Raw genomic sequence first — 25,054 nt, 5'->3', positions numbered from 1 at the left:
CTTTAATTTATTAGTGGGGAAAAAATTGGCGATGTTTACCAAGGGGTAAGGCAGGCAAGACTATAGTTTCAGATCTCGCCACATATCTTCATCAGTTCCCTTGTTTCTTGTTTTTCAACAAGAAACTTTTCATATCGATCTACTCTTTCGGCAAACTTCCGCAGATTATTTCAAAATTTTTCAGCGAAGTGCAGTTTAAGACCTCCCTGGATAAGCTATGTAAACTTAAGACCTCAATAGTCATGGCTTCACTTCCTTTATGCTAATAATTTAGTTATAAGTAAAAATATAAAATAAATCAATTAATAAATAAAAAGAACTCTCTGGAAACGCTTTGCTTTTCTGCATAAAGTGTTCTTGGGGCCCCTATTACTACAAGTTTTTCAGAGGCAAGTCTATACTTCCAGAGAAAATGGACCGAAAGCTGTAAAGAACACCTAAGGCAATCATGTGTAGTGGCTAGTGCGCACGACAACTTTCGAACCGGATAATGCGTTGATCCAAGCTTTGTTTATCTCAATTTTTCAGCGAACCTTATATGTACAAAATTCGAAGATGGTACTTTCCGGTCTACTTCTTCTGGTATTACCCCCAAATTTCATGAATTTTAGCTAAAGTGGTATGCGCGAGTTTTCTTGAACGGAGCAACAGATTTCGCCCAAACTTTGGATTAAGAAATATTTTTTCCAAACTTAGTTTTTGCTCGAAAATGGGCCATACTGGGGTACCTCCCTCACAAACCTTTTTAATGAAGGTATTCCTTGTGTTTAGAGCGGTATTATGTTTTCGTGGGAAAGTCCATATATCTTGACATAAGAGTCAAAAGGTGAAAATTATACTGTGGCGAACTGAAATGACTGGTGGGCGCAATATCTTTTAAAATGAATGACTCCCAAAATAATATCTACTCCCAAAATGAACTATGTCGGTCCGGTCCATTTCTCCATACCTCCTTCCCAACACTTGTGATCAATGATACCATAGGTGTGTCTTTTTACTTACTAAATGTTGCTGAAACATTTTTTTCAGCAAATTTTCCTTTATACAACTGTCAAAGTCTGCAACATTAGTAATAATTATTACTAATTATCACGTAAAAAGACACAGCTAATATGTATCATTGTTTGCAAGTTCATACGTTCGGAAATGGCTACAAATTCTGAAAATCTCCTAATACATAGATTTGGGTTTAAGGATATTGGCTGTGTAGCCTCTATTCGATCTGTCTATAGATGAAACTTTCAATTCACACAGTTTCAGGGTATATTCCTGTCCGCAAAGTCGAGTGGTACTTGTTGAGATTTTGACAAAGAAGAACCTGCTTCCTATCAGTTTTTAGATTTCGTTTATCGTCACAAAGTCCTTTACCGAAGAAGAAAAAAATAACATTTCTAGAAATGTGCATCCATTGAAAGTAATTCCCAAAATACAATTGATGTGAGTTTCTATGACGTTTTCTTTTGGTTTTATTCAAAGAGTAATCGAAAAATCCCAGAAAATAAAATTCATTGTAATTTCGAAATATTGGAAATAATATGTAATAAATCAATATATATAAAGTAGAAAAATGTTTGTACGTTTGTTTGGTTGAACCGCTGAACTAATCTTCCTGAAATTTTCAGAGTATATCACTACATGGCCCTAAAGTAACATAGGCTATAAAATTTTTTGAAATTCCACGTTGATCCGGAGATATAGAATCAGAATCGGAGGTACCTCCAAATATTTATGTGCAGGAATTTGGTCTAGTAATAAATTTGCAAATTATATTGAAATCGGTTCAGATTTGGAAATAGCGCCCACATATATTTTCGGCCGATTTCATGTATTCTATGCATTAAACACGCTATATATGTCCAATTTCAATGAAATTTGGAATGTGTGGCGGAATTGGGTCTAGAAACAAATTTTCCAAATTATATTGAAATCGGTTCAGATTTGTATATAGCTCCCATATATATTTTCGTTCGATTTCATGTATTTGATGCACCAAATACGCGTTATATACCAGATTTTAATGAAAGTTGGAATGAGTGACGAAAATTGGCCTACAAATAAATTCGTCAAAATATATTTTACCTTATTCGGTGTAGCGAAGCGCACCGGGTTCAGCTAGTAAAATATAAACATTGACCTCAAGCTCAATAATCTTAATTTAATTAACATTCGAAAGGTCGAACAAAACATAAAAATTCGACAGAAAAATCCTTTTGTCCAGTAGACATTTACGACACTGCGGTGGAACAGAAATTTTATCATAAAAAATGGTTGATATAGTTTTTTATTGCAAATTTCAAACGTAATAAAGAATTTGAAATTGTTATGAATTTCAATATAGTTCATTATAAAAATGTGTTAGAGAAAATATACAAACACTTAAAACCACAAAGATTAAGCAACGGTTTTATCTATTATTGTTGAATTGCTCTTATAAAAAATTTCAAAAACAAAATATCGCAAAAAACTCTTAAACGCTTAAACAACACCTTCAAACTAACAAGAACTATGCATAAAATTGCTCAAAAAGCCTAACCTGTTCATTATTTTTATATTTTCAAATATGTTGGACAATAAGTATACCAATGTAGTTAAATAACTCTCTGTAATACTTCCAACTACTTTACAAATTTCTGGAACAATTTAAAACAGTTTAATATTTTTAAAAAATGTGTAACATAATCTAATATTCTATGGGAACTAAAAACATTTAGGGGTGGCCCGGGCACAGTGTTCTGTGTCCATCTTGTAATTTATTATCTTCTCTACTGGCACGTTGATAATATGGGGCATTTCAAGCATGTATCTGCGTTTATAATTTTGTTCTTGTGTTAAAATTTGTACGTCCTTGAAATTTGGAGTACCCCCGTAGTTGCACAATGTGCTGCAAGAGCAGTTTTCTGTACCAAAGGTTTGTGTTTAGCTTTTTGGTCAGACTTATGATCACTCATCCTAGTTTTTAGCTTCGTCTTAGTTGTGCCAACATATACCTTGGGGCATAAGTTGGTCGAGTAACCATTACATTTGATTTTGTATACAACGTTTGATCTGTCTTCGATTGGAACTTTCGTTTTCGTGCGGCTAAAGAAATTGTTGTTGGTATTGTTGCTTTTTGTGGCCAGTCGGTATTGTTGATGATTGTAAAGATTTTAATGAGAAAATCTTTCGGAGAATCCTGGAACGTATGTACATCTTTTATAAACTTTTTCGACTTTTTGGTCCGAGTTATTATCATTAACTTTTAATACTTCGTGGATGTTTCGAAGTATTAAAATAAACACCGCGACAAATTTCATCAAAAGAGTCTTAAATATCAGTGATAAACAATTTCATACATGAAACAAGAAAAAAATCAGGGAAATACTGAAAATGAATGATTTTCCCAACAGAACAATTAACGAGATGATCAAACATGCAACCACCCCAAAAGTTAATAACTCGGACCAAAAAGTCGAAAAAGTTTATAAAAGATGTACATACGTACCAGGATTCAACGTACATACGTTCCAGGATTCAATCAACGTGCCAGTAGAGAAGATGATAAATTACAAGATGGACACAGAACACTGTGCACAAATTTACAGAAATACAATAGAGAAATACAATAAAAAACTTTAGTTGGAAAATACTCAAGTCAGAAAGAAGATGTGTCGGACAGCTTGTTGTGCAGAAAGATAAAATTAAATGTAATTATCGTTTAAAAATTTATGTTTTGGTGTTTATATATTTATACAAATTTTGTTATTTGTTTTTTTTTGAACATCCCTGATGATGACTTTTAAAGAAAGTCGAAATATTGGTACAATAAAAATTAAATAAAAAAACCCACTGTTTTTTAATCATTCTGACCTAAAGCCAAACAAAAAGCAACAGTTTAAACAGTCCAAAGGTCAACTATAAAAATAAAAATAAATTACACGGTAGGCACGCCGAAGAAACTCAACAAATCAACAATGCTCGATATAAAAACATAAAACGTAAATATAACGATAACGATAACACACAAAACATCCTCAAACAATATTCAAAAAGTACCAGGCGATCAGCTCGATTAAGTTCAACGACAACATTCCTTATAAAGTGCAAGGAAACAGGTACTATTCCAAACTTTATCAGTAACACAACTAAACACATACACAACATATTTGAGTCTAATAACCAAATACCAATAAACGTTAGAACAACACTCGACAAATTCATATACAATTTTCACATGAAAATACTTAAATTGCTAATTCAAGAAAAACACAAACAATCAAATTTTACAAAAGAGATCATAAACAGAACCAAAAGTCAACTCTCAAATCTAATGCAAAGAGAAGATCTAACAGCGTTTCTGGAGAGTGAAAACACCATTCTCCAAACGTTAATCTCAAAACAAAAATCAATACACATAAACAAGTTAAACGCACTGAAAAGGCAACAACACCAAGAACTTAACATACAGCATAACAAAGAGTGGTTTGTTAATCTCACTAACACCGAGGTACCCACGAACATAGAGTGGTTACTCTCACTTGGCCCTAAGTTCTCACTACCAACAACAAGGACGACTTTTCCCTTGTTCAACGTCATAGCAGAGGGAGAAGACTGCATTCAGACGTTAGAGAACAGAGAACTACAAGAGAATGCGCGTGTAAATTTAATATCTCTCATTAATGACCATATGAGGAACAATGTATTGGGCAAAAGAGATCGTCTCATTTTAAATACAGTAGGCCAAAAAAACAAATTTTTAAAAGAGAATACACATATGCTTATACTCAACGCTGATAAGGGAGGAAAGACGGTGGCCATGGAAAAAACTGATTATGAGACAAAAATGCAACAGATACTCAGTGACATGTGCACCTACAGGAGGTTAAGGAAGGATCCAACGTCAGGATTGCAAGAGAAATGCAATAATTTGATAACAAAATTGTTCGAATTAAAAATAATTCCGGAGATGGAAAGAAACGAATTACTTAACAGAACCTCTGTTCCTCCAAAGATATATGGTCTCCCTAAGATCCACAAAAATGATATTCCCTTACGTCCTATATTTTCATTTGTTAATTCTCCAACCTATGAATTATCTAAATATTTGGCCTCAATATTAAAGGTCCTAACAGTGGACTCAAAATACAACATAAGGGACGCTGTGGATTTTAAAACCAAAATTAATAACCAACACATTGACAATGGTGAAATACTAATCTCTTTTGATGCAGTGTCTTTATTCCCTAGTGTTCCAGTAAATCTGGCAATAAACACAATAAAGGAGAAGTGACATATATTAACGGAACATACCAAAATACCCCAAAACCTTTTTATAGACATGCTCACCTTATGTATTAAGGATTCAAGATACTTTCTCTATGAAGGAAAGATATTTGAACAACAAAAAGGAATGCCGATGGGTTCACCATTATCTCCCATCATTTCGGACATCATTATGAAAAAACTGTTGGATGTAACCATGGATGAATTGATGGTAAAACCAAGGTTACTAACAAAATATGTCGACGACATTTTCTGTATAGTAAGCAAAGACCACGTAGACAAAACACTAAAATGCTTGAATGGATTCAATAAACAAATACAGTTCACGATGGAGCGTGAAATTAATAACTGCTTACCTTACCTAGACTCCATTATATATAGACAAGGGAACGTACTTTTTCTGGATTGGTATCAGAAACTAACAGCGTCGGGTAGACTAGTAAATTATTACTCGAAACATCCACGAAGTATCAAAATAAAAACCGCGACAAATTTCATCAAAAGGGTCTTAAATATCAGTGATAAACAATTTCATACAAGAAACAAGAAGAAAATCAGGGAAATACTGAAAATGAATGATTTTCCCAACAGAACAATTAACGATATGATCAAACATGCAACCACTCCAAAAGTTAATAACTCGGACCAAAAAGTCGAAAAAGTTTATAAAAGATGTACATACGTTCCAGGATTCTCCGAAAGATTTTCTCATTCAAATCTTTACAATCATCAACAATACCGACTGGCCACAAAAAGCAACAATACCAACAACAATTTCTTTAGCCGCACGAAAACGAAAGTTCCAATCGAAGACAGATCAAACGTTGTATACAAAATCAAATGTAATGGTGACTCGACCAACTTATGCCCCAAGGTATATGTTGGCACAACTAAGACGAAGCTAAAAACTAGGATGAGTGGTCATAAGTCTGACCAAAAAGCTAAACACAAACCTTTGGAACAGAAAACTGCTCTTGCAGCACATTGTGCAACTACGGGTCATACATTTCAAGGACGTACAATTTTTAAAACAAGAACAAAATTATAAACGCAGATACATGCTTGAAATGCTCCATATTATCAACGTGCCAGTAGAGAAGAGAATAAATTACAAGATGGACACAGAACACTGTGCACAAATTTACAGAAATACAATAGAGAAATACAATAAAAAACTTTAGTTGGAAAATACTCAAGTCAGAAAGAAGATGTGTCGGACAGCTTGTTGTGCAGAAAGATAAAATTAAATGTAATTATCGTTTAATAATTTATGTTTTGGTGTTTATATATTTATACAAATTTTGTTATTTGTTTTTTTCTTTTATAAAGTGAAAATCCCTGATGATGACTTTCAAAGAAAGTCGAAATATTGGTACAATAAAAATTAAATAAAGAACAAACCCACTGTTTTTTAATCATTCTGACCTAAAGCCAAACAAAAAGCAACAGTTTAATATTTGTGTTTTTAATAAATTTTTAAATTTTATATTTTTTCTGTCATAATTTATTTCGATAAATTCTCTCATTTGTTAGAGATCGGACATATTTTATCGTCGTTCTGAGAGTAATTTAAATTGAACAATGTACAACAATCGTTGTTCGTTCTCAAAATTTTGTATGGGGAATGAAGTAATTATATCGTAATTTGGGGTCGAACAACGAATAGAGTGCGAATTACCGTCAGTCTAAACAAGGCATTAGTGTTATTTGGTGTATTGTCATTCTTAGCACTTAAGGCCTGCGTACATAAGCTGCCTTGCCTGGTTGCCTTGCTTTCCTGCTTCATTTCTGACATAATAAAAATAAAAGAATAAAGGAGGCCGAGCAAATTTCGAACTGGGTTGCCCTTTTCTTTTTTATTCTTTTATCAGAAGTAAGCAAGGTAAGCAGGCAAGGCAGCTCATGTACCCAGGCCTTAATATATATTGTTCATTTCATTCATTTAAACTTGTATCCTAATTCAAATTGTTTAACTTGACTGTTTTTTCCCGTTGTGTTCATGATTTTTATTGTGGTATTAAACAATTACATAGCTATAAAAACTCCCGCTGCAATTTCCTTGTTGAACACAATGCTGTCTTCGTGTATCTCTATGTGAATGGGAATGAATAATTCCGATCTTGCAGGTACTAAAATATTGTTTTTTGTTGTTTAGTGTTTAACGGTAAGATCACATCATTCTCGTTTATAGTGAAAGTCATTGTATACATTTCATAATTGATTTTAAACAAGTATTTCGTTAAAATATTCCTTCCTACTATCCCATCTGTTGGAATTGGGAAATCATTGTTCAAGGTAGATGCATATGTGCAGCTGATCGAACATAAATTTTCAGAAAAAGCTTTTGAAATTTTAATTTGTCGTTAAAAATTTACGACAATATTGAAATTTACAGCTTTATTTCGCGCAGTACTGCAAGAACCTACCAAATTTTACTATTTTTTTCATAACATAAAACAATTGATATCGTAGTAAAAAATTTTAGATTCTTTTAGGTGTTGGAACAGGCATCATATGTCATAATTCCTGTATATAATACTAACAAATGTACACAAAAATATTTTATCCTTGAAGCCTCAAAATTAGAAATTTTGATTGATAAATGGTCTGTTCCAGAACTGCAAGAATCTACAAATTTTACTTTTTTTTTGATAACATAAAGGAAATATTGTTATCGTAGTAAAATATTGTAGATTCTTGCAGTTTCTGGAACAGGCATAAAGGTGGGAACACAGTCACCTCTTCGCTTAGTTTTTATACTTAGCTTATTTCTTATTATTCTTATTTATTTCTTGGTATCACACATCGAAGCGTAAAATTCATGGATGCTATAAACAAAATTATTTCAATTTATTAAATAAAATAAAATTTTTTTATATGAATTGTTCGTAAATAATTAGTTCTTAGCAAAAAAAATGGAGTCAAATTCTATTTTTCAGATTGAACACGTGTTTACGTCAAATTGAATGTCGAAACGAAATTTCAAATATGAAGCAAGGCGAAGAATTCAAAAGTTGAAAAAATGATAAGTGTGTCGCCTGAAGCCTCGCTTAGTTGTAGTCTGTCATATTGAAAACAGCACAAGTTCATTTTTGCGCTTTGAGGCGAGGCTTAAAAAATAAGCAACAATAATCCATTGTGTTCTCACCTTTAGGTTGTGTTCCAGAACCTGCAAACTAGTACTACGTGCATTATTTTTCCCGTTTTGAACCAGAAACGTGTTCCCGTACTAAGCTCGCACTTCTCTTTAAACAAAAATGGAACAGAATAAAATTTTCTGCTATACAAATTCGGCTGAGTAGAAACTAGCAGCTTGTTTGCAGTCATCTGATTGCCTTGACATTTCTGCAAGAGTTTTTGCAATTTCTGTCATTTTTCCGCTGAAATCACGAAATGAGATGTTTTCATTTTGGTAAAATCATGGTCAATTCTGCTTGATTTCGGGCGAAATCACGTAACGATGCCGAATGTAAACCAAGCACAGGAAAACTACTGCAAGTAATAATTGGCCTGTTCCCGTACTTTATAAAGTAGTAAAAGTCGTAAAAGTTGTAAAAGTCGTAAACGATTTTCATATAAATTTTGAGTACGGGAACGCAAAATTTGTAAAAGTGGTAAAAATTTTAAAAACTTTTTAGATCTGGAACAGAGCTATATTTTGCAGGTTCTGAACACAACTTTTTCTATCAAAATTTATGATTATGATGTCTCAACGATAAAATCATTTTTTATTTTTCCATTTGTTAGTACTATACACAATTAATACGATATATAGATAATTTTACGATAATTTTCGAAATAAAGTTGTAAAGTTCTATATTGTCGTATATTTTTGATGACTAATTCACTTGATTACTTGTTTTGAAAATGCATGTGCGATAAGCTGCGCATATGCATCTATCTTGATTATTGTGATATGTTTGAAATCAACCAAGCAATCAACTAAGCACCGGAATGTATTTCAGGATTTCATGAAATCCAGTGGATTTTGGAGCGCAATTGTAAACTTAGCATTAAACGTCAAATGAAATCCAAAGAATTGACAGTTGGAATCAAGTGGATTTCGTAAATATAAACCAAGCATAAAAGTGGTTAGAGGTAGTTTACACTATCTATCAATGTCATATAACACGAAAAAAACATTCTATATCTACCCACGGAGGCAAGGTGGAGACGGAGTTTTTTTTACATTTTTGCTGGTGTGGACCCACAGGGTAAATGGCGTAAGTCCAGGTACACACTAGAGTGATTTCATTGAAAAAAATTGCATGAAATTATGCGTCTCTAGATCGACTTCCATAGAAGAGTAAAATCATAAAATTGCTGTAGTAGGGAATTCGATTTAAGAACGACTAATTTCATGAAATTTTTTAATGAAATTCACGCTAGTGTGGACCGGGACTAAGGAAAATCTCCGATATTGCACATATTAGCGAATATATAACAATGGAAAATTTTATGTCATATGACATTTACATGTAGTGTAAACTACCCCTTACACGTGTAAAAACTTTTTAGTTCTGGAACACAACTAATGTGCATTGATTTGACATAAGGCATATTTATACAAGGTAGAAGTGACAATCAGCTGAATTCTTACTTTTTTTATAAATTTATTTTTCAAAATGTAATAGGATATACTCATGAAATTTTGAAACTTCGAAATTTGCTACCATAAAATACAGCTTTTCATCCTAAACGTGTAATAAAAATTACCTACGACAGTTCTGAGGTGAGAACACAATCAGCCTTGTTGCTTGCTTTGAAATGTCAAAATTATTGCTCCACCACACCGCCTTTTTTAGATATCAGACATCGAAGCATGACATTATTGTCGCCGGCGATCATATGTTTTGAGTAAACAAAAAACATATTTTTGAAAATTAATCTATTCGTATATACGCAAATTCAAGAAATTTTTCCAAAATGACATTTTCGGATATATATTTTTACATAAAAGTACTTAATGAGTTATTGGATGTTTTGGAAACTATACACAATATAAACAATAAAAGATTTTGGGTGAGGCCACTTTACAGAACAAGAGATGCAGATGGGGTTTTTGCCATTACATTTGATCACCTCTATAAATCGGACTGGGAACAATTTCAAATTATGACCAGGATGACTTCTGAAGTATTTGACATTTTGTTTAATATACTTGAAGCCGACTTGAGCAAAAGTCCAACAGAGCTCCTATACCTCCAAAGTGCAGATTACTTTTGACGCTGTTATTCTTAATTTAATAAATGTTTGTACATATTAATGTTTGTTATCTAGATACCTTGCTCATGGGGACAGCGTTCGCTATTTATCACTAACATTTAAAATGGGAGCCAGTACAATAAGGGCTATAATAAGAGAAACCTGTGAAAAAATATGGCAAAAACTTTCGCCAATTTATTTGCCAATACCATGTTCTTCCGATTGGGCTAAAATTGCGAACGATTTCGAAAGAGAGTGGAACTTTCCCCATTACGTTGGTGCAATTGACGGGAAACACGTCCATATAAAATGTCCTCCAAATTTTGGGTCTATGTATTATAACTATAAAGGTAATTTATATTTCTGCTCTTTTTGTGGACAGTAAGCTAAATATATATGTATTATTTTAGGTACATTTTCTATTGTGTTAATGGCTGTATGTGATGCCAACTACAAATTCACAATGGTTGATATTGGAGCGTATGGTTCGCAAAGCGATGACGGTGTTCTACGGAACTCGCAGTTCGGAAAACATCTACTAAGCAACAATATAGATTTCCCCAAGAGCGAACCTATCGAGGTTGGTGGAACAGAAATCCCGTATTTTTTTTTTTTTTTTTTTTTTTTTTTGTGGGTGATGCCGCCTTTCCTCTCAGGGACAACCTTATGCGACCATATCCTGGATCGCTTCTTCCGGAAGATAGGGAAAAATTTAACATGAGGTTGTCCAGAGCCAGGAGAACTATTGAAAATTCATTCGGTATTTTAACTGTGAAATGGAGAGTGCTACTTTCGCCCTTATATATGAATCCGCCTGCTGCAGAATCCATAGTTAAAGCTACCGTTGTTCTCCACAATTTCCTGAAACATAATGACGTGAAGTACTGTCCCCCAAACTTCGCAGGTGATACCGACGGCAAAAATGGTTTATTGAGAGGAGAAGTAGGAAATGAGCCAAATCTCACAAAAGTCAAAAAAATAAACTCAAATAACGCTACTAAAAGAGCATTTGAAATAAGAGACGAGCTTAAAAATTATATATCACGATCTATCATCTCTTAAAACAATATATTTGAAAATTTTTTTTATTATATAGAGGTTATACTAAACTGTACAAAGTCACTGTAAACAACGCAACAAATATCTCAAACCGTACTCAGTGCGTTTATGCTAATAATGTCAAACATTCCAATGGAAATGCCAAATGGTGCCTAGGCCAGAAACTTATCTAGTAGCCCGTTAATTATTTCTCTAAATATTTTCGTTTTGCCCTTACCTACATGTTTGCTGCATTGGTCGAAACAAGATTACTAAAGGTTTTACCCCCATTGTTATAAAATTAAGAGTGATCATTAAAATGCAAGAAAAATTTCCTTGGCATACATTTTTAATGTTAACATTATATTTCTAATGCCTCCAAATTGGTTTACTTTGCGTTTTTAAATCCATCCAATAGTAAAAGAAGACATGTAATAATGACCCTTATTGATATAGCTCCGATTTGTTTTAAAAACATGACGTTAAAAAATTCTAACCGGATCTGTCAAAACAAAACTCAATTAGGATTTTTGACGTTTGGGTCTCTACTTTAATAAAATGCTCCTTAAAACTTGTTTTCACACGATTACCCAAAAATATTGCACAGTGTTATAAATGCGCCATTCCATACGAATATAATTAAGTTTTAAATAAGAAATAAATAATATTAATTAAAAAATAAAATAACATTAAACTATATTTTTTTTTATTGTTTTGTATATTAAAAAAACATCAAACTAAAATGAATAATTCAATTTGTTTATAAAGTAACATAAAGTATTCATAAAGAAATAACTACGTAGTAGTTAAAACAATACAAATGAAACACTTCATAAAATAATGAAGCGGGTGTGATACCACTATCTGTTAATTGTACAAAATCGAGAGTTGAACATTTTCTACTTCGATACATATGTATGTATTTACTTTGAAAACAAAATAAAACCAAAACATAAATTGCAATTTTTTGAAAAGCAAAATTATTAGTTTCTACTGATGAGACAATCAAAATGTGTTTACATATATCGGGATTTAGTGTTTTCATTGAATATCAATTAAACCGGTTTAGGATTAAAGCTTTGCTTTTAAACATACGTATAAATAAAAATCAATAAAAATGTAATCCATTCTTTTAAAATAAATACAAGGAACAAAACAATAAAAATCAATCAATGCTCAAAACTTCGTCGACTCTTGCTGCTACAAAATTGATCATATCCAATTTGATCTGTGACCGGAATCATCATCAACTCGCTTTAATAGAGATTCTATAAATTTGTAGCAACCGTCACAATCTCCTTCTTCCTCTGTCTTTCTTTGCTCTTTCTCCACTTGATGTCCAATAAGACTGTTGAGTGATTCCATTGTTCCACATATTTTTTCATGTGCTTCCTCAAACAATCGTTTTTTCTTTTTTGGGACATCGATACGTAATGGTTTTTCGGGTGATGAGGTATCTTCAATTGGGTCTTGTGATTCAATCATTACTGTTTCAGCGTATTCTTCTAAACATTCGAATTCCTCTTCAAAAGTTTGATAATTACTTGATGTTCTGCAATGAAAAATGATAATGAACTTAAACATGTTGGGAATATGTATATGGTAACAAGTAAAAAAGTATCAGTCGGCTTTGCCAACAGAGATATACCCTCAGCCTGTGTATAATGAAATTTTTTTTCCAAAAAAAAAACTATGTATTTAGGACGTTTTAAAAATTTTGGACCTTTGAACCGATGTTGATTAGGATTAAAGATCAAAAGTTTTGCGGAGGAGGTACCAAAAGGAATGGATCGACATTGACCATTATGGAAGTGAATCTCCAGCCACTACATATGGTGCCATAGGGGGTGTTTACACACTTCGGGCTGTTTGCTCAAGAAGTATCTTCTTGTCCCTGAAAAAAACTTTTACCAACGTAATTGAGGCAGCGAATGCAAGTTGCTTCAACAAAAATCAAAGTGATTCGATATCAGGTCTTAAAGTGAACTTATCCGAAATTTTGTATGAGATGTACCGTATTAATTTTCGTGGAAGCTGTGTTGGCATCAATGTAGAAAAATTCCAAACTTGTCTTAGTCGCTGGCCGGAACACGGATGTTGTGTGGTTCCGGATCAATCCGGTACAAATAGAACCCGCTACCGTGGGACTGATTTCCACAGTGATCACCAAGGGAGGACACCTGATTTGACAAGTTTGGTATATAACTTTTTCTACTTTTAGATAAGGATATTCCTTCTATATAGGGACTTTATAAAATCAAAATTAGTGCTTCATTTATTCCCCAGAAATATTCCCAAGTGAACCTTGACGCTAGTTCTCATATCTACATCTCAATTAAATTACTTCAAAGCCTGTCACATCATTATCATCCAAGACTTATTGGCCTTTAACTTTAACAAATAACTGACCACAAATTTTGATGTTGTTTTTGTGCATTCGGATACCTTTGACCTCATCACTTAATAATTGTATGCATATCAGATTAAATAGTCTTCATAGAATACTACCTACCCAACAACAAGCAAAACATTGGCTTGGCTTGGTTTCACTGGCAAACATACAAACATGAATAGTAGTGACCATGCATATGTTGTAGTACATCTAAGTATTCCAGGACCAGCACTAGCAACGAACAACATCTCAACAACAATTGCAACACTATCGGCATCAGCAACACCACAGATATTTCAATATACCATATGTGCGTGCTAATTGTTTAAACATCACAAGATGTCGGGGACGAGGAAGTTTCGTAATCTGACGACGATTCACTGGAGGGCCACGTTCACGCAGCATGCAGCGAAATAGTTCTCGTCGTAGTCCCTCACGTGGACATGTTCAGAGTAAACCCTGACATCTATTGCATCTACCAAATACAATTACATGTACACTGAGGTGCAGCCGCTGCACACTGGTCGAAACCACTGATCTAGCGGCCCAAAAGTCAAAAAATCGAACTATAAAATTGCGAAATATTTTCCATTGTATCGATAACAGACACTTCGCAGACAAAGATTTTGTTTTTTAATTTTTGTTGTTGTAAATATTCACTCAGTTATTCACTATCAAATGCAAGAGTTTTTGTTGCATCAGATTTTAAAAAATTGTTTCAAAAAAATTAACTTCATATTTGTTTAAATGTTAAATGCATTTGTAATGAAACTGGACAAGCTTTATATTCAATTAATAGCAGAGGGTGAGATTTAAATTATAACAAGTAAGAAAAGCGTTAAGTTCGGTCGGGCCGAACTTTTTATACCCTCCACCACAAATTTCAGCCATTTCGGTGGATTAATGTGGCCACAACCTTCAAAATACCGAAATTCGGAAGGTACCCTTCTATGGGGGCTATATGATGGCGTGGACCTATACCTACAAATTTCTGGGGGAAAGTTTTATACGCCTAAAGAAGACCAAATACCAAATTTCAGCCATATCGGTGTGATAATGAGGCTAAAACGTTCAAAATATCGAAAATCGGGAGATATTGTATTATGGGGGCTATATCAACACGTGGACCTATATAAACATTTCATGGTGGAAATGTTTCTTAGCCTCTGGAAACACAAAATACAAAGTTACAACCGATTCTTTGGTCAAATGGGTCTAATACATTCAAAATATATTAAAATGACGCGTACTTTATAAGGGGTCTTATGTGGGGACTATACCAAAACGTGGACCTATATAACCCAACTTTGGTAGGAATGTTTTCTGGCCTCTGAAGACACAAAATACCAAATTACAACCAATTCTGTGGTCAAATGGGTCTAATACATTCAAAATATATTAAAATGACGCGTACTTTATGTGGGGCCTTATATGGGGGCTATACCAAAAGACTATACCAAAACGTGGACCTATAAAACCCAACTTTGGTAGGAATATTTTTTGGCCTCTGGAGACACAAAGTACCAAATTACAACCAATTCGGTGGTAAAATGGGCCAAATATCTTAAAAATTCCTTAAAATGACGACGCGTCACGCGTCATTTTCTATGGGGGCTATACGAAAGCGTGGACCTACATAGCCCGCTTTCAATACCAAAAGTCCTACGTAAATATAACATATTTTCCCAAAATGTCATCAACCTACGTCAATCCGTTCGGACGCTAGAGTGATTTCCACAGACGGACAGACAGACAGACAGACGGACATGGCTATATCGATGTAGAATTGTACGCTGACCAAGAATATATATACTTTGTGGGGTCTACAATGATTATTTCGAGTAGTTACAAACGTAGTGACAAACTTAATATACCCACATCCTATGGTGGAGGGTATAAAAATTAGTTTGGGGTCTGGAGGTACTTAGTTATATAGCAATAATTTTTCAAAAAATTCAATTTTTTTGTGTTTTTATGGGTTGTACGCGCTTGTTCCATAGAGTGCATCTTGTAAACTTAGCCGAACTTAGGTTCGATTATTTTTTGGGGAAAGAAATTGGACTCTCTCGATACGGAATAACCACATTTGGGCTGCAAATATTTGCAAATCTCTTGATGACTGCACTTTAAAAAAAAGGATTTTGCATGAAATTCATACAAATTTAGCTGTGCATTTGTATGGGAGCTAAATCAAAATATGGACCTATCTTGAGAAATGTTTGCAAGGAGGATTTCTACCCCCGGAGACACTATAATACCATATTATAGCTAAATATGTTATTAAATATGGGATAACAAGTAAAAATTCAACGAATCATAAATCTGTGTTGAAAATGTTTTGTAAGAAGATTTTATACGCAGTGAGAACACGGAATGCAAAATTACAGCCAAGTTGGTTTAAAAATGTGGTCATGATATTCGAAATACCTTAAATTGGGAGGTACGGTTAAATGGAGGCTATATCAAAACGTGCACCTATGCCCATAATTTTTGGTGAAATTATTTTTTGACCACTAGGAACCCTAAGTACCAAATTACAAGTAATTTGCTACGAAATTGTGGCTTAAATCCTCAAAATACAGAAAATCTTAAGGTACCGTTATATGGGGGCTATATCAAAACATCAGCCGATATTGTTCATATTTGGCCCATTATTACCCACAGGTACAAGCTGAGTTTGTGCCAAATTTCAGTGACGTATCTCAATACGTTTGCAAGTTATTAATTTCGCGCCGCTAGATCAGTGCTTTCGACCACCGTGCGCTGGCCGGAACACTGATTTTGTGTGGAATGTCGTGGTCGATAGTAGCGGATTTCCCACAATAAACTTCCCAAAAATTCTAAGTGTAACATTTGACAGCACATTCACGTCGTCCACGCATAACTCAGCTATCAGCGATAATGTTGGCTGGGTCATATCATGGGATGCCCCTACTTTAAATGCATATGGCCCGAGCCTAGCGACTGCTTACAGAACGACTGCCATGTAACGACTAAGTGAATAATAATATCTGAAACTATAGTATTCTACATTCGACTTACGGTTTCAATTCTAGGTAGTCTCGTAAAAACTGCATTGAATCAAAAAACTTCCATTGATGGAAGTCTTCACTGGCTGCACTGCCTGAAGCCATTTTCATGTTTTCTTTGACGTACCTTTCCCTTAGGCTCTTCCAACAAACTTGGCATTGCTTTACTGGAATATGTAACACTTGAAATTTGATTGAACTCATTTATATTTTGTGCTAGTTACCAGTTCTGTCCACAGACTCCGCAATTTTGTTCCACGCCTTCTCCTTAATTAAGCTGTAAACAGATACAACGTTTGGGTAAAGTTTTGTGTCGTTTTGGCCGTTTTTACACTGTTGGGCATGATGCCGAAAAATTCAAATTCATTTGAAATATATGCCGGCAAACAGATAAACGCTGGACTTTGGTATCGTCGTCGCCCTGTTGTTGTTGTTTTTTTCTCGACGCCCAACGCAAAACTTTAATCAAACGTTGTATCTGTTTTCAGCTTTAATCTATTTCTGTATTGCTTGCTGCTTTTGTTATATATGCATTCATATAGTTGAATTGCATTTATTAATTGGTCCTCAAACATCGTATATTTTTTGTTACTATTTACCGGAAATATATCAATATTTACAATATTTATTATGTATAGTACACATTGACAAGCAAAACTGACAGTCATCGAGGTCTATTTCGTGAATATCAAAGCCTAACTGAAAAATTTCTTTTGTAATATCTAAATAATACCGTATATATTGTATTTAAAAGTACGTTGGCTGTCATTTTTGATTGATAATGTGTACTCCCTTTAAAATTGAATACACGCAAATCACCGCCAATTGTTGTTGTTAAAATTGATTGTGTTGTGTCAAATGAACTGTCAGAATGAAATGACAAATATCAAGAGGAATACAAATTCCAAAGTTGAACAATTTTTAACTTCGGCGCTTTAAATATTGCTTCTTTGTGGGATGTTCTATTGAAAACAATACAATTTAACTTTTCGCTTTAACGCCAAGCAAGCATAGCAAGCAACAAAAATCCATTGTGTTCTCCGTTATAGGTATTTACATATTGATTAACATGTGTTTTATTTTAGAGGATTTTCAAAATGTATTTATGTTTTTCCTGAAAAAAATTTTGGAACTACCCTATCAAGGCCTATAGAAGGTCGGCCATTCAGAGTTCTGTTAACAACTTCTGTCAACAAACATAATAGATTTTAGAGATTTTTTTTTTACCAATGTTGATATCTAATAGATGTTTTTATTGGGCTTTTTTGGTCAGGATAATAAATGAAAATAAATAAATTTATTTTATGTTTGCTCAACGTTTCGTTGGCTTGTTTCCAACTTTTTCAAGAACGTCTTTTTATTCAATTATAGTAACAGATGAAGTTTTTATTACATTTATGATTTGTGAGATTTTGCGTTAAATTTAACTTACATTAAATATTTTGCATTATTATTTATTTCTTATTATTAAAAAACGGGACTCCACAACATTTAATTAATAATATAAATAAAAAATAATCAAAAAATAAAATCACAGTCAAACTTAAGCTAAATCACAGAACCGTTTACTAAATAATTGCAATAGAATACTGAAGCTTAGTATTGTCTTTATCTTCTTTCGTATTGATTGATTTGGCAATCCTTTGTTGTATTCGTAGGCTTTCCAGTGTCAACCTTTTATTTTCTTTTTTCTCTCCATCTAATATTTTGACGTTCATTAGATCAGCTGTGTGGCCACTCTCCATTGTGTGCTGTGAAAGTGCTGTTTTTGCTGTGCCTTTATTTATGTCATTTTGGTGTTCACCTATTCTCACACTAAGCATACGTTTTGTAGTGCCTACATAAACTTTTCCACATGTTTCTTTTTCGTTGCCTTTACATGTAATTTCATAGACCACATTGTTTTGTTTTTGTTTGTCTTCTTTCGTTTTTGTGCGTTTGAATATCGCTTGCATCGTCTGGTTGGATTTATGTTCTATCATTGTTGTTGTGTTTGTTATGATTTTTTTCAGGTTTTTTGTTTTTGTTAAGTTTGGCAGGTACCGTACACTCACAAAAATTTGTTCGTTGTTTTCAGTTGTTTTTTTGATGTGTTTGTTTTCCTTGAATCTACAATCGTTGACTATTTTCTTTATTAAATGTGGCGGGTAACTATTTATCTTTAGTATTTCTGTGTATTTTTTAATGTTTCTGTTTACGAATTTCTCATCTGTCAAATATAGTATTTTGTTTAGAAGGCTTTTTGTAGTATTTATTTTCATGTTTATTGGTTGCGTAAAGTGAAAATTTATTATCCGGAGGATATGTTTTTAGTACACCATTCTGCTAATAATTTGTTTTCGTCTCTTATAATCATAATTGCTCTGTTCCTTTACGAGCCTGAGGTTACCATTTCTTACCATTTTTGACCTGTAAAGTGTTCCCTTACTTTTGATAGCATACAAATTATATGATAGCAGTTTACCACTTTAACCATTTTCTGCCACTGTTACCATTTTTAAAAGTAAAGGAACAGACCAAATTTCTAAATAGGGTAATTTTCCACATTCTTCTCTTTCTATTGTGAATTTTATCTTTTGGTGATAACTATTTAGGAGGTGTAGAATGTTGTCTTCGTCATTTTTGTTTATAACTGCGAAGATATCATCCACCTATTTCGTCAATATTTTGATTTTTAAATTCTTTTTGTTGAGTTCATTTATAACATCGTCAAGAAATTAATGAAAGAGATTGGGGACCAAATTATAGTTACATCTGCCGACAAAGGCAATAAAACCGTTGTATTGTACAAGGAAAAATATACCCAAAAACTTAACACATTACTAGAGGACAAATCCACATATAAACTAATAAGACAATATCCAACAACAAAACTACAACGACAAAATAATAATATAGTAGCTGAGCTTCAAAAGAATGACGTCATAACGAAATGGGAAAAATCAAACTGACAAGCATTGCCGCAGCAGCTCCTGATCTCTATGGACTACCAAAGATACATAAAAAACATCCCATTTAGACCTATTGCATCATCTGTCAATGTACCTTGCTACAATTTAGCCCAATACATTGGTAATACTTTGAAGACATTAATTTCGCCAACGTATAACATACAAAAATAGTATGAACTTAAAAGAGAGGATAAAGGGCATACACTTGGATCAGGATGGCATTATTGTTTCATTTGATGTAATATCATTATTCACTAATATCCCCACACATCTCGCAATAAAGAATATTATGGGAAAATGGAAAGTACTTCAAGATAATACAAAAATTCCAAAGCAGACATTTCTCAAAATATTAAACTTTGTCCTGAAGGACAACAATTGCTTTAAATGTAACAACAAGTTTTACCATCAGACGTATGGTATGCCAATGGGAAACCCCCTTTCGCCCACTATAGCTGATATTGTTCTTGACACACTACTTGACGATGTTATAAATGAACTCAACAAAAAGAATATAAAAATCAAAATATTGACGAAATACGTGGATGATATCTTCGCAGTTATAAACAAAAATGACGAAGACAACATTCTACACCTCCTAAATAGTTATCACCAAAAAATAAAATTCACAATAGAAAGAGAAGAATGTGGAAAAGTACCCTATTTAGACATTATGATTATAAGAGACGAAAACAAATTATTAACAGAATGGTATACTAAAAACATATTATCCGGACGAATAATAAATATTCACTCCACGCAATCAATAAACATGAAAATAAATACTACAAAAAGCCTTCTAAACAAAATACTATATTTGACAGATGAGAAATTCGTAAACAGAAACATTAAAAAATACACAGAAATACTAAAGAAAAATAGTTCCCCGCCACATTTAATAAAGGAAATAGTCAACGATTGTAGATTCAAGGAAAACAAAAACATCAAAAAACCAACTGAAAACAACGAACAAATTTTTGTGAGTGTACCGTACCTGCCAAACTTAACAGAAACAAAAAACCTGAAAAAAATCATAACAAACACAACAACAATGATAGGACATAAATCCAACCACACGATGCAAGCGATATTCAAACGCACAAAAACGAAAGAAGACAAACAATAACAAAACAATGTGGTCTATGAAATTACATGTAAAGGCAACGAAAAAGAAGCATGTGGAAAAGTTTATGTAGGCACTACAAAACGGATGCTTAGTGTGAGAATAGGTGAACACCAAACTGACATAAATAAAGGCACAGCAAAAACAGCACTTTCACAGCACACAATGGAGAGTGGCCACACAGCTGATCTAATGAACGTCAAAATATTAGATGGAGAGAAAAAAGAAAATAAAAGGTTGACACTGGAAAGCCTACGAATACAACAAAGGATTGCCAAATCAATCAATACGAAAGAAGATAAAGACAATACTAAGCTTCAGTATTCTATTGCAATTATTTAGTAAACGGTTCTGTGATTTAGCTTAAGTTTGACTGTGATTTTATTTTTTGATTATTTTTTATTTATTTTATTAATTAAATGTTGTGGAGTCCCGTTTTTTTAATAATAAGTAATAAATAATAACGCAAAATATTTAATGTAAGTTAAATTTAACGCAAAATCTCACAAATCATAAATGTAAAAAAACTTCTTATCTGTTACCAGAATTGAATAAAAAGACGCTCTTGAAAAAGTTGGAAACGAAACGTTGAGGAAACATGAAATAAATTTATTTAAACATATAATAGATTTTATATTATTGTGATTTGAGTTTTTTGTATTTTAAATCACAATAATGTTTTTGACAACAAACATAACAATCAGGTGGGCTTAGTGTCCAACTGTATAAACTGTGGACCCTATTAATCAATATTAGGTGTGTCTTTTTACGTGATAATTTGTAATAATTATTACGAAATGTTACTAAATGCTGTCTTTTTACACAAAAGTTCAGTAAAAGAGAGCGAACTGAGAGAACAATTTTGACAGTTGTTTACTGAGAAATTGCTAAAAGTTGCTGAAAGAATTTTTCCCAGCAACATTTAGCAAGTTCGATCAGCTGTTTTTAATCATCTGCTGCTGCTCAATGTTTATCTGATTTTTGTGGAAAAATACTATAAATCATGGTACAATAATTCATAGGTAGGTCAGGTATGAGAATCGCCAAAAAAATACAACCCTGTCGCTATGGCTTAAAACGTCAAAATTGTGTTGATGAATGATAACGGATGAGTAAACAAAGAAGAAGAAGAACGAAATGTTGAAATGAAAACAAAACAGAGTTAAATTTTTTGATCAATAATAAATATCAACTTTGCATGTCAACACGGTTTTGACAGATTAAGCCATAACAAAAAAAAATTGTAATCAGCTGTTAGCTGTGGCCTACCTAAGAGTTATTGTACCATGCTATAAATATTACCATTCAGCAATATTTATTGATTATTTTATTAATATATTAATTATTTTTTTATTTATTTTGCTTAAAATTGAGGACTTTTTTAATTGCATTGGAGTTACTTTTTCTTTCATGAATTGGCGCCAATGTTTTTGTTTTGGTTATCGACTGTTATCTTGCTAAAGTTGACTAAATGCTGTCTTTTTACTTTTTTCTCTATTTTCGTATCAAAGAGTAAAATATCTCTTACTCTCTGAAAAGAAGTTACTGAATAATTATTACTAAAAAAGTAAAAAGACACAACTATTTCCTTTGACAGTATTCAATATTTTCTTTGACAATTAATTTTCAATAACAACAATGTTGTTTTTGTAAATTTGTTAGTTGTTGTAATTCATACATATACCTTATATAAATTTGCATTGATTTGCCGAAATACGTGATGATGTGATCCATTATCACGTTTCTGCCATCTATTGACGACAGTCGGTACATGTTGAAGTAAAACGTAATGACTACCCCGTGTCTTTTCCTAAACAGCAGGCAAATGCTACAAAAATGGTACAAAAACAATTTTAATCACGGTAGTGCAAGTGGAGCAATTACATATTTAAAAATCAAAATATAGACCAAATGGCATCTGCAGGTTTGTTCTACAAGTTGGATTTTTATTTGGCGTATTGTATACATATATCGGAATTTGACGTTAGTGAACATGCATGTAACATTCGCGAAGCTGTCAAAGAAAAAATTAGTTTTGAGCTTGACGTGGAATAAATACTCGTGCTTTATTAGCACAGTTTGTCAAGCAAATCTTTATGAAATATAGACGATCTTGGTGTTGGATAGGTAAACGATGACGTAGATGATGATCCTTATCCTTAGACAAACCGACATTAACATAGCCTGGGGACGACTACTTATGATTTTGTTTTAGTTTAAATCTGTTACTATGATAAAATTGTAACTTGTTGGCATTGTCGCCATAGATATTGTCTTGGGTCCATAAGCAAAACGGAATGTGGACTATCGTTTTTCATGGTGGTATTTGCAAAAACAGCACCATTAACACCGGCGATACCAAATTTGTTGTAGGAATATTTCCATATCACATACCGGACACGTATGATGACCTCTTGTTGCCCGGCAAAGACTTTGGGATAAACATCTTGAAACAGGTATTGGCTACTATTATTTATCTATTTATGATATCATCATCACTGGAGAAAGCCTGTAGCAAAGAAAAAAACGTTCATTATTTCAATATTAATTATTAATAGACATCGGATTTTGCATATTTGCATATTTTTTAATATTAAAGATACGAAGATTCTGATTGGACCAAAATTCGTTTCAAAGAAATCTAAATTCAATGGCAGGGTCATATTTCGTATTTATTTTGCATATTTGCATATGCAAAAAATATGCAAAATATGCAAAAATATGCAAAATATGCAAAAAATATGCAAAATATGCAAAAAATATGCAGAATATGCAAAAAATATGCAAAATATGCAAACAGATTTTGGCCGAAAATCGTCATAAAAGTCGTAAAATTGTCATTTAAAGTTGGAAAAACCATCAAAAAATACATAACAGTGTTCTAAACTAAGACTGTTGACCGTATAACATCGTTTTTTTCAGCAGATTATTATGTTATTGAGACCATTTACGACAGTGTGGTGTAGGGTATAAAAATATGGTATCGTAATACCATTTTTTTATTATTAAACTATGTAAAAATATAAAATTTGATAAAATATCAAACGTGTTATGTAAAATTCAATATTTTCTTTTTTGCAGCATCTTAATTTAATTTGTAGCATTGGGCTGGTTTTAACTCAAAGGACCAAATCGATCTCGGTTTTTTTAGCCGGGGAGCCGCCTAAACCTTTTAGTATTATTAGATTTTAAGATTGCCAAAGTTTGAGCACAATTCGAATATGTTAACACGTGGTACTGGGGCCTCGAAGTTATGAAAATCTATTTTTTTTTTTGCTATTTGGCGACTTCGACGGCCTATATATGTGGAACGGTTAAAGCTACTTGCCAGTATTACGCATTTAATTAAAAGCTATTATGTTCTTAACATTTCTTGCTGAACAACAATGTACGTAAGTGTTACTGGATTCGAATTAATAAACCCAATGTCCCGAAAAAGGCCTTAGGACAAAAATGGAGTCTATTTAAAAAAACAACTTTTTTCTTCCTATATTATCAAAATTTTGGCGAATGAAAACGAATATATTTTACTTTATTTGAAAATTTTGCCTATTAGGGCGAAGATCTATTTTAATATTAATTTTAATTCATTTCTCGTTGGAGTCGAGCTTAATGACCGATGATGTTTGCAAGTGAAAAAGGAAAGCCGAAGATTCGAACCCTCACAACCACCATTATGTGACATGGTTCGCCTTTTGTAGAGACTCATCAGATATATCGGCCGTGGAATGGCATCGCTATCCATCAAACATTTCCTTTTTCAAATGCAATTTTGTTTTTACAAAGATGGACATTTGTACATTCATTGTATGGCTTCAATGACAAACGCTTACATTTTGTTCATACATATTTTAACTTACTTATGCCCGTAATTTCAACGTCTGGGTATACGGGTACGCAGCTACCTATTAGTTATCTTTGCCTACGCGTTTGAATTAAATTTTGAAATGATGTGGTAATATTGGTGATTTTCATTCATGATTTCGCAAAATCATTGCCACATAGAAGTGTTTTACAACTTTTAACACATTGGCAACGATTAACCAGGTAAAATCCT

General features: G+C 33.0%; 2 protein-coding genes across 3 annotated transcripts in view; one reads left to right on the top strand and one right to left on the bottom strand.

The window, feature by feature from the left end:
* Positions 1-12,191: 12,191 nt before the first annotated feature.
* LOC141386462 (uncharacterized) lies at positions 12,192-18,574 on the bottom strand. The gene is made up of 4 exons (XM_073954969.1): positions 18,486-18,574; positions 17,148-17,200; positions 16,937-17,090; positions 12,192-13,054 (listed from the first exon to the last, which is right to left on the bottom strand). The coding sequence occupies exons 3-4, from the start codon at positions 17,032-17,034 to the stop codon at positions 12,715-12,717; spliced, it is 438 nt and encodes a 145-aa protein (XP_073811070.1). The 5' UTR covers positions 17,035-17,090; positions 17,148-17,200; positions 18,486-18,574; the 3' UTR covers positions 12,192-12,714.
* A 4,181-nt stretch (positions 18,575-22,755) lies between these two features.
* The window catches only part of eIF4B (eukaryotic translation initiation factor 4B), a 211,767-nt gene continuing 209,468 nt past the window's right edge, over positions 22,756-25,054 (top strand). The window contains exon 1 of one of the 2 annotated variants that reach the window (XM_073955071.1): positions 22,756-22,921. In XM_073955071.1, coding sequence (XP_073811172.1) covers positions 22,909-22,921 — 13 coding nt within the window. In that variant the 5' untranslated portion in view covers positions 22,756-22,908. The remainder of the gene's footprint in view (positions 22,922-25,054) is intronic. The other variant, XM_073955077.1, reaches the window with a different exon arrangement.

Source organism: Musca autumnalis, unplaced genomic scaffold, assembly GCF_047663935.1.
Source record: "Musca autumnalis isolate F117 unplaced genomic scaffold, ASM4766393v1 scaffold_1, whole genome shotgun sequence".
NCBI lineage: Eukaryota > Metazoa > Arthropoda > Insecta > Diptera > Muscidae > Musca > Musca autumnalis.
The sequence above is the reverse complement of the archived record's forward strand: the minus strand, read 5'-3'. Positions and strand labels throughout refer to the sequence as shown.

What these genes read in the sequence shown, in the direction of transcription:
- LOC141386462 (XM_073954969.1), bottom strand. Translation starts at nt 17,034, where the DNA reads ATGAAAATGGCTTCAGGCAGTGCAGCCAGTGAAGACTTCCATCAATGG. An exon ending in GACTACCTAGAATTGAAACC is followed by an intron (nt 13,055 to 16,936) that starts GTAAGTCGAATG and finishes TTTTCATTGCAG; the next exon opens with AACATCAAGTAATTATCAAA.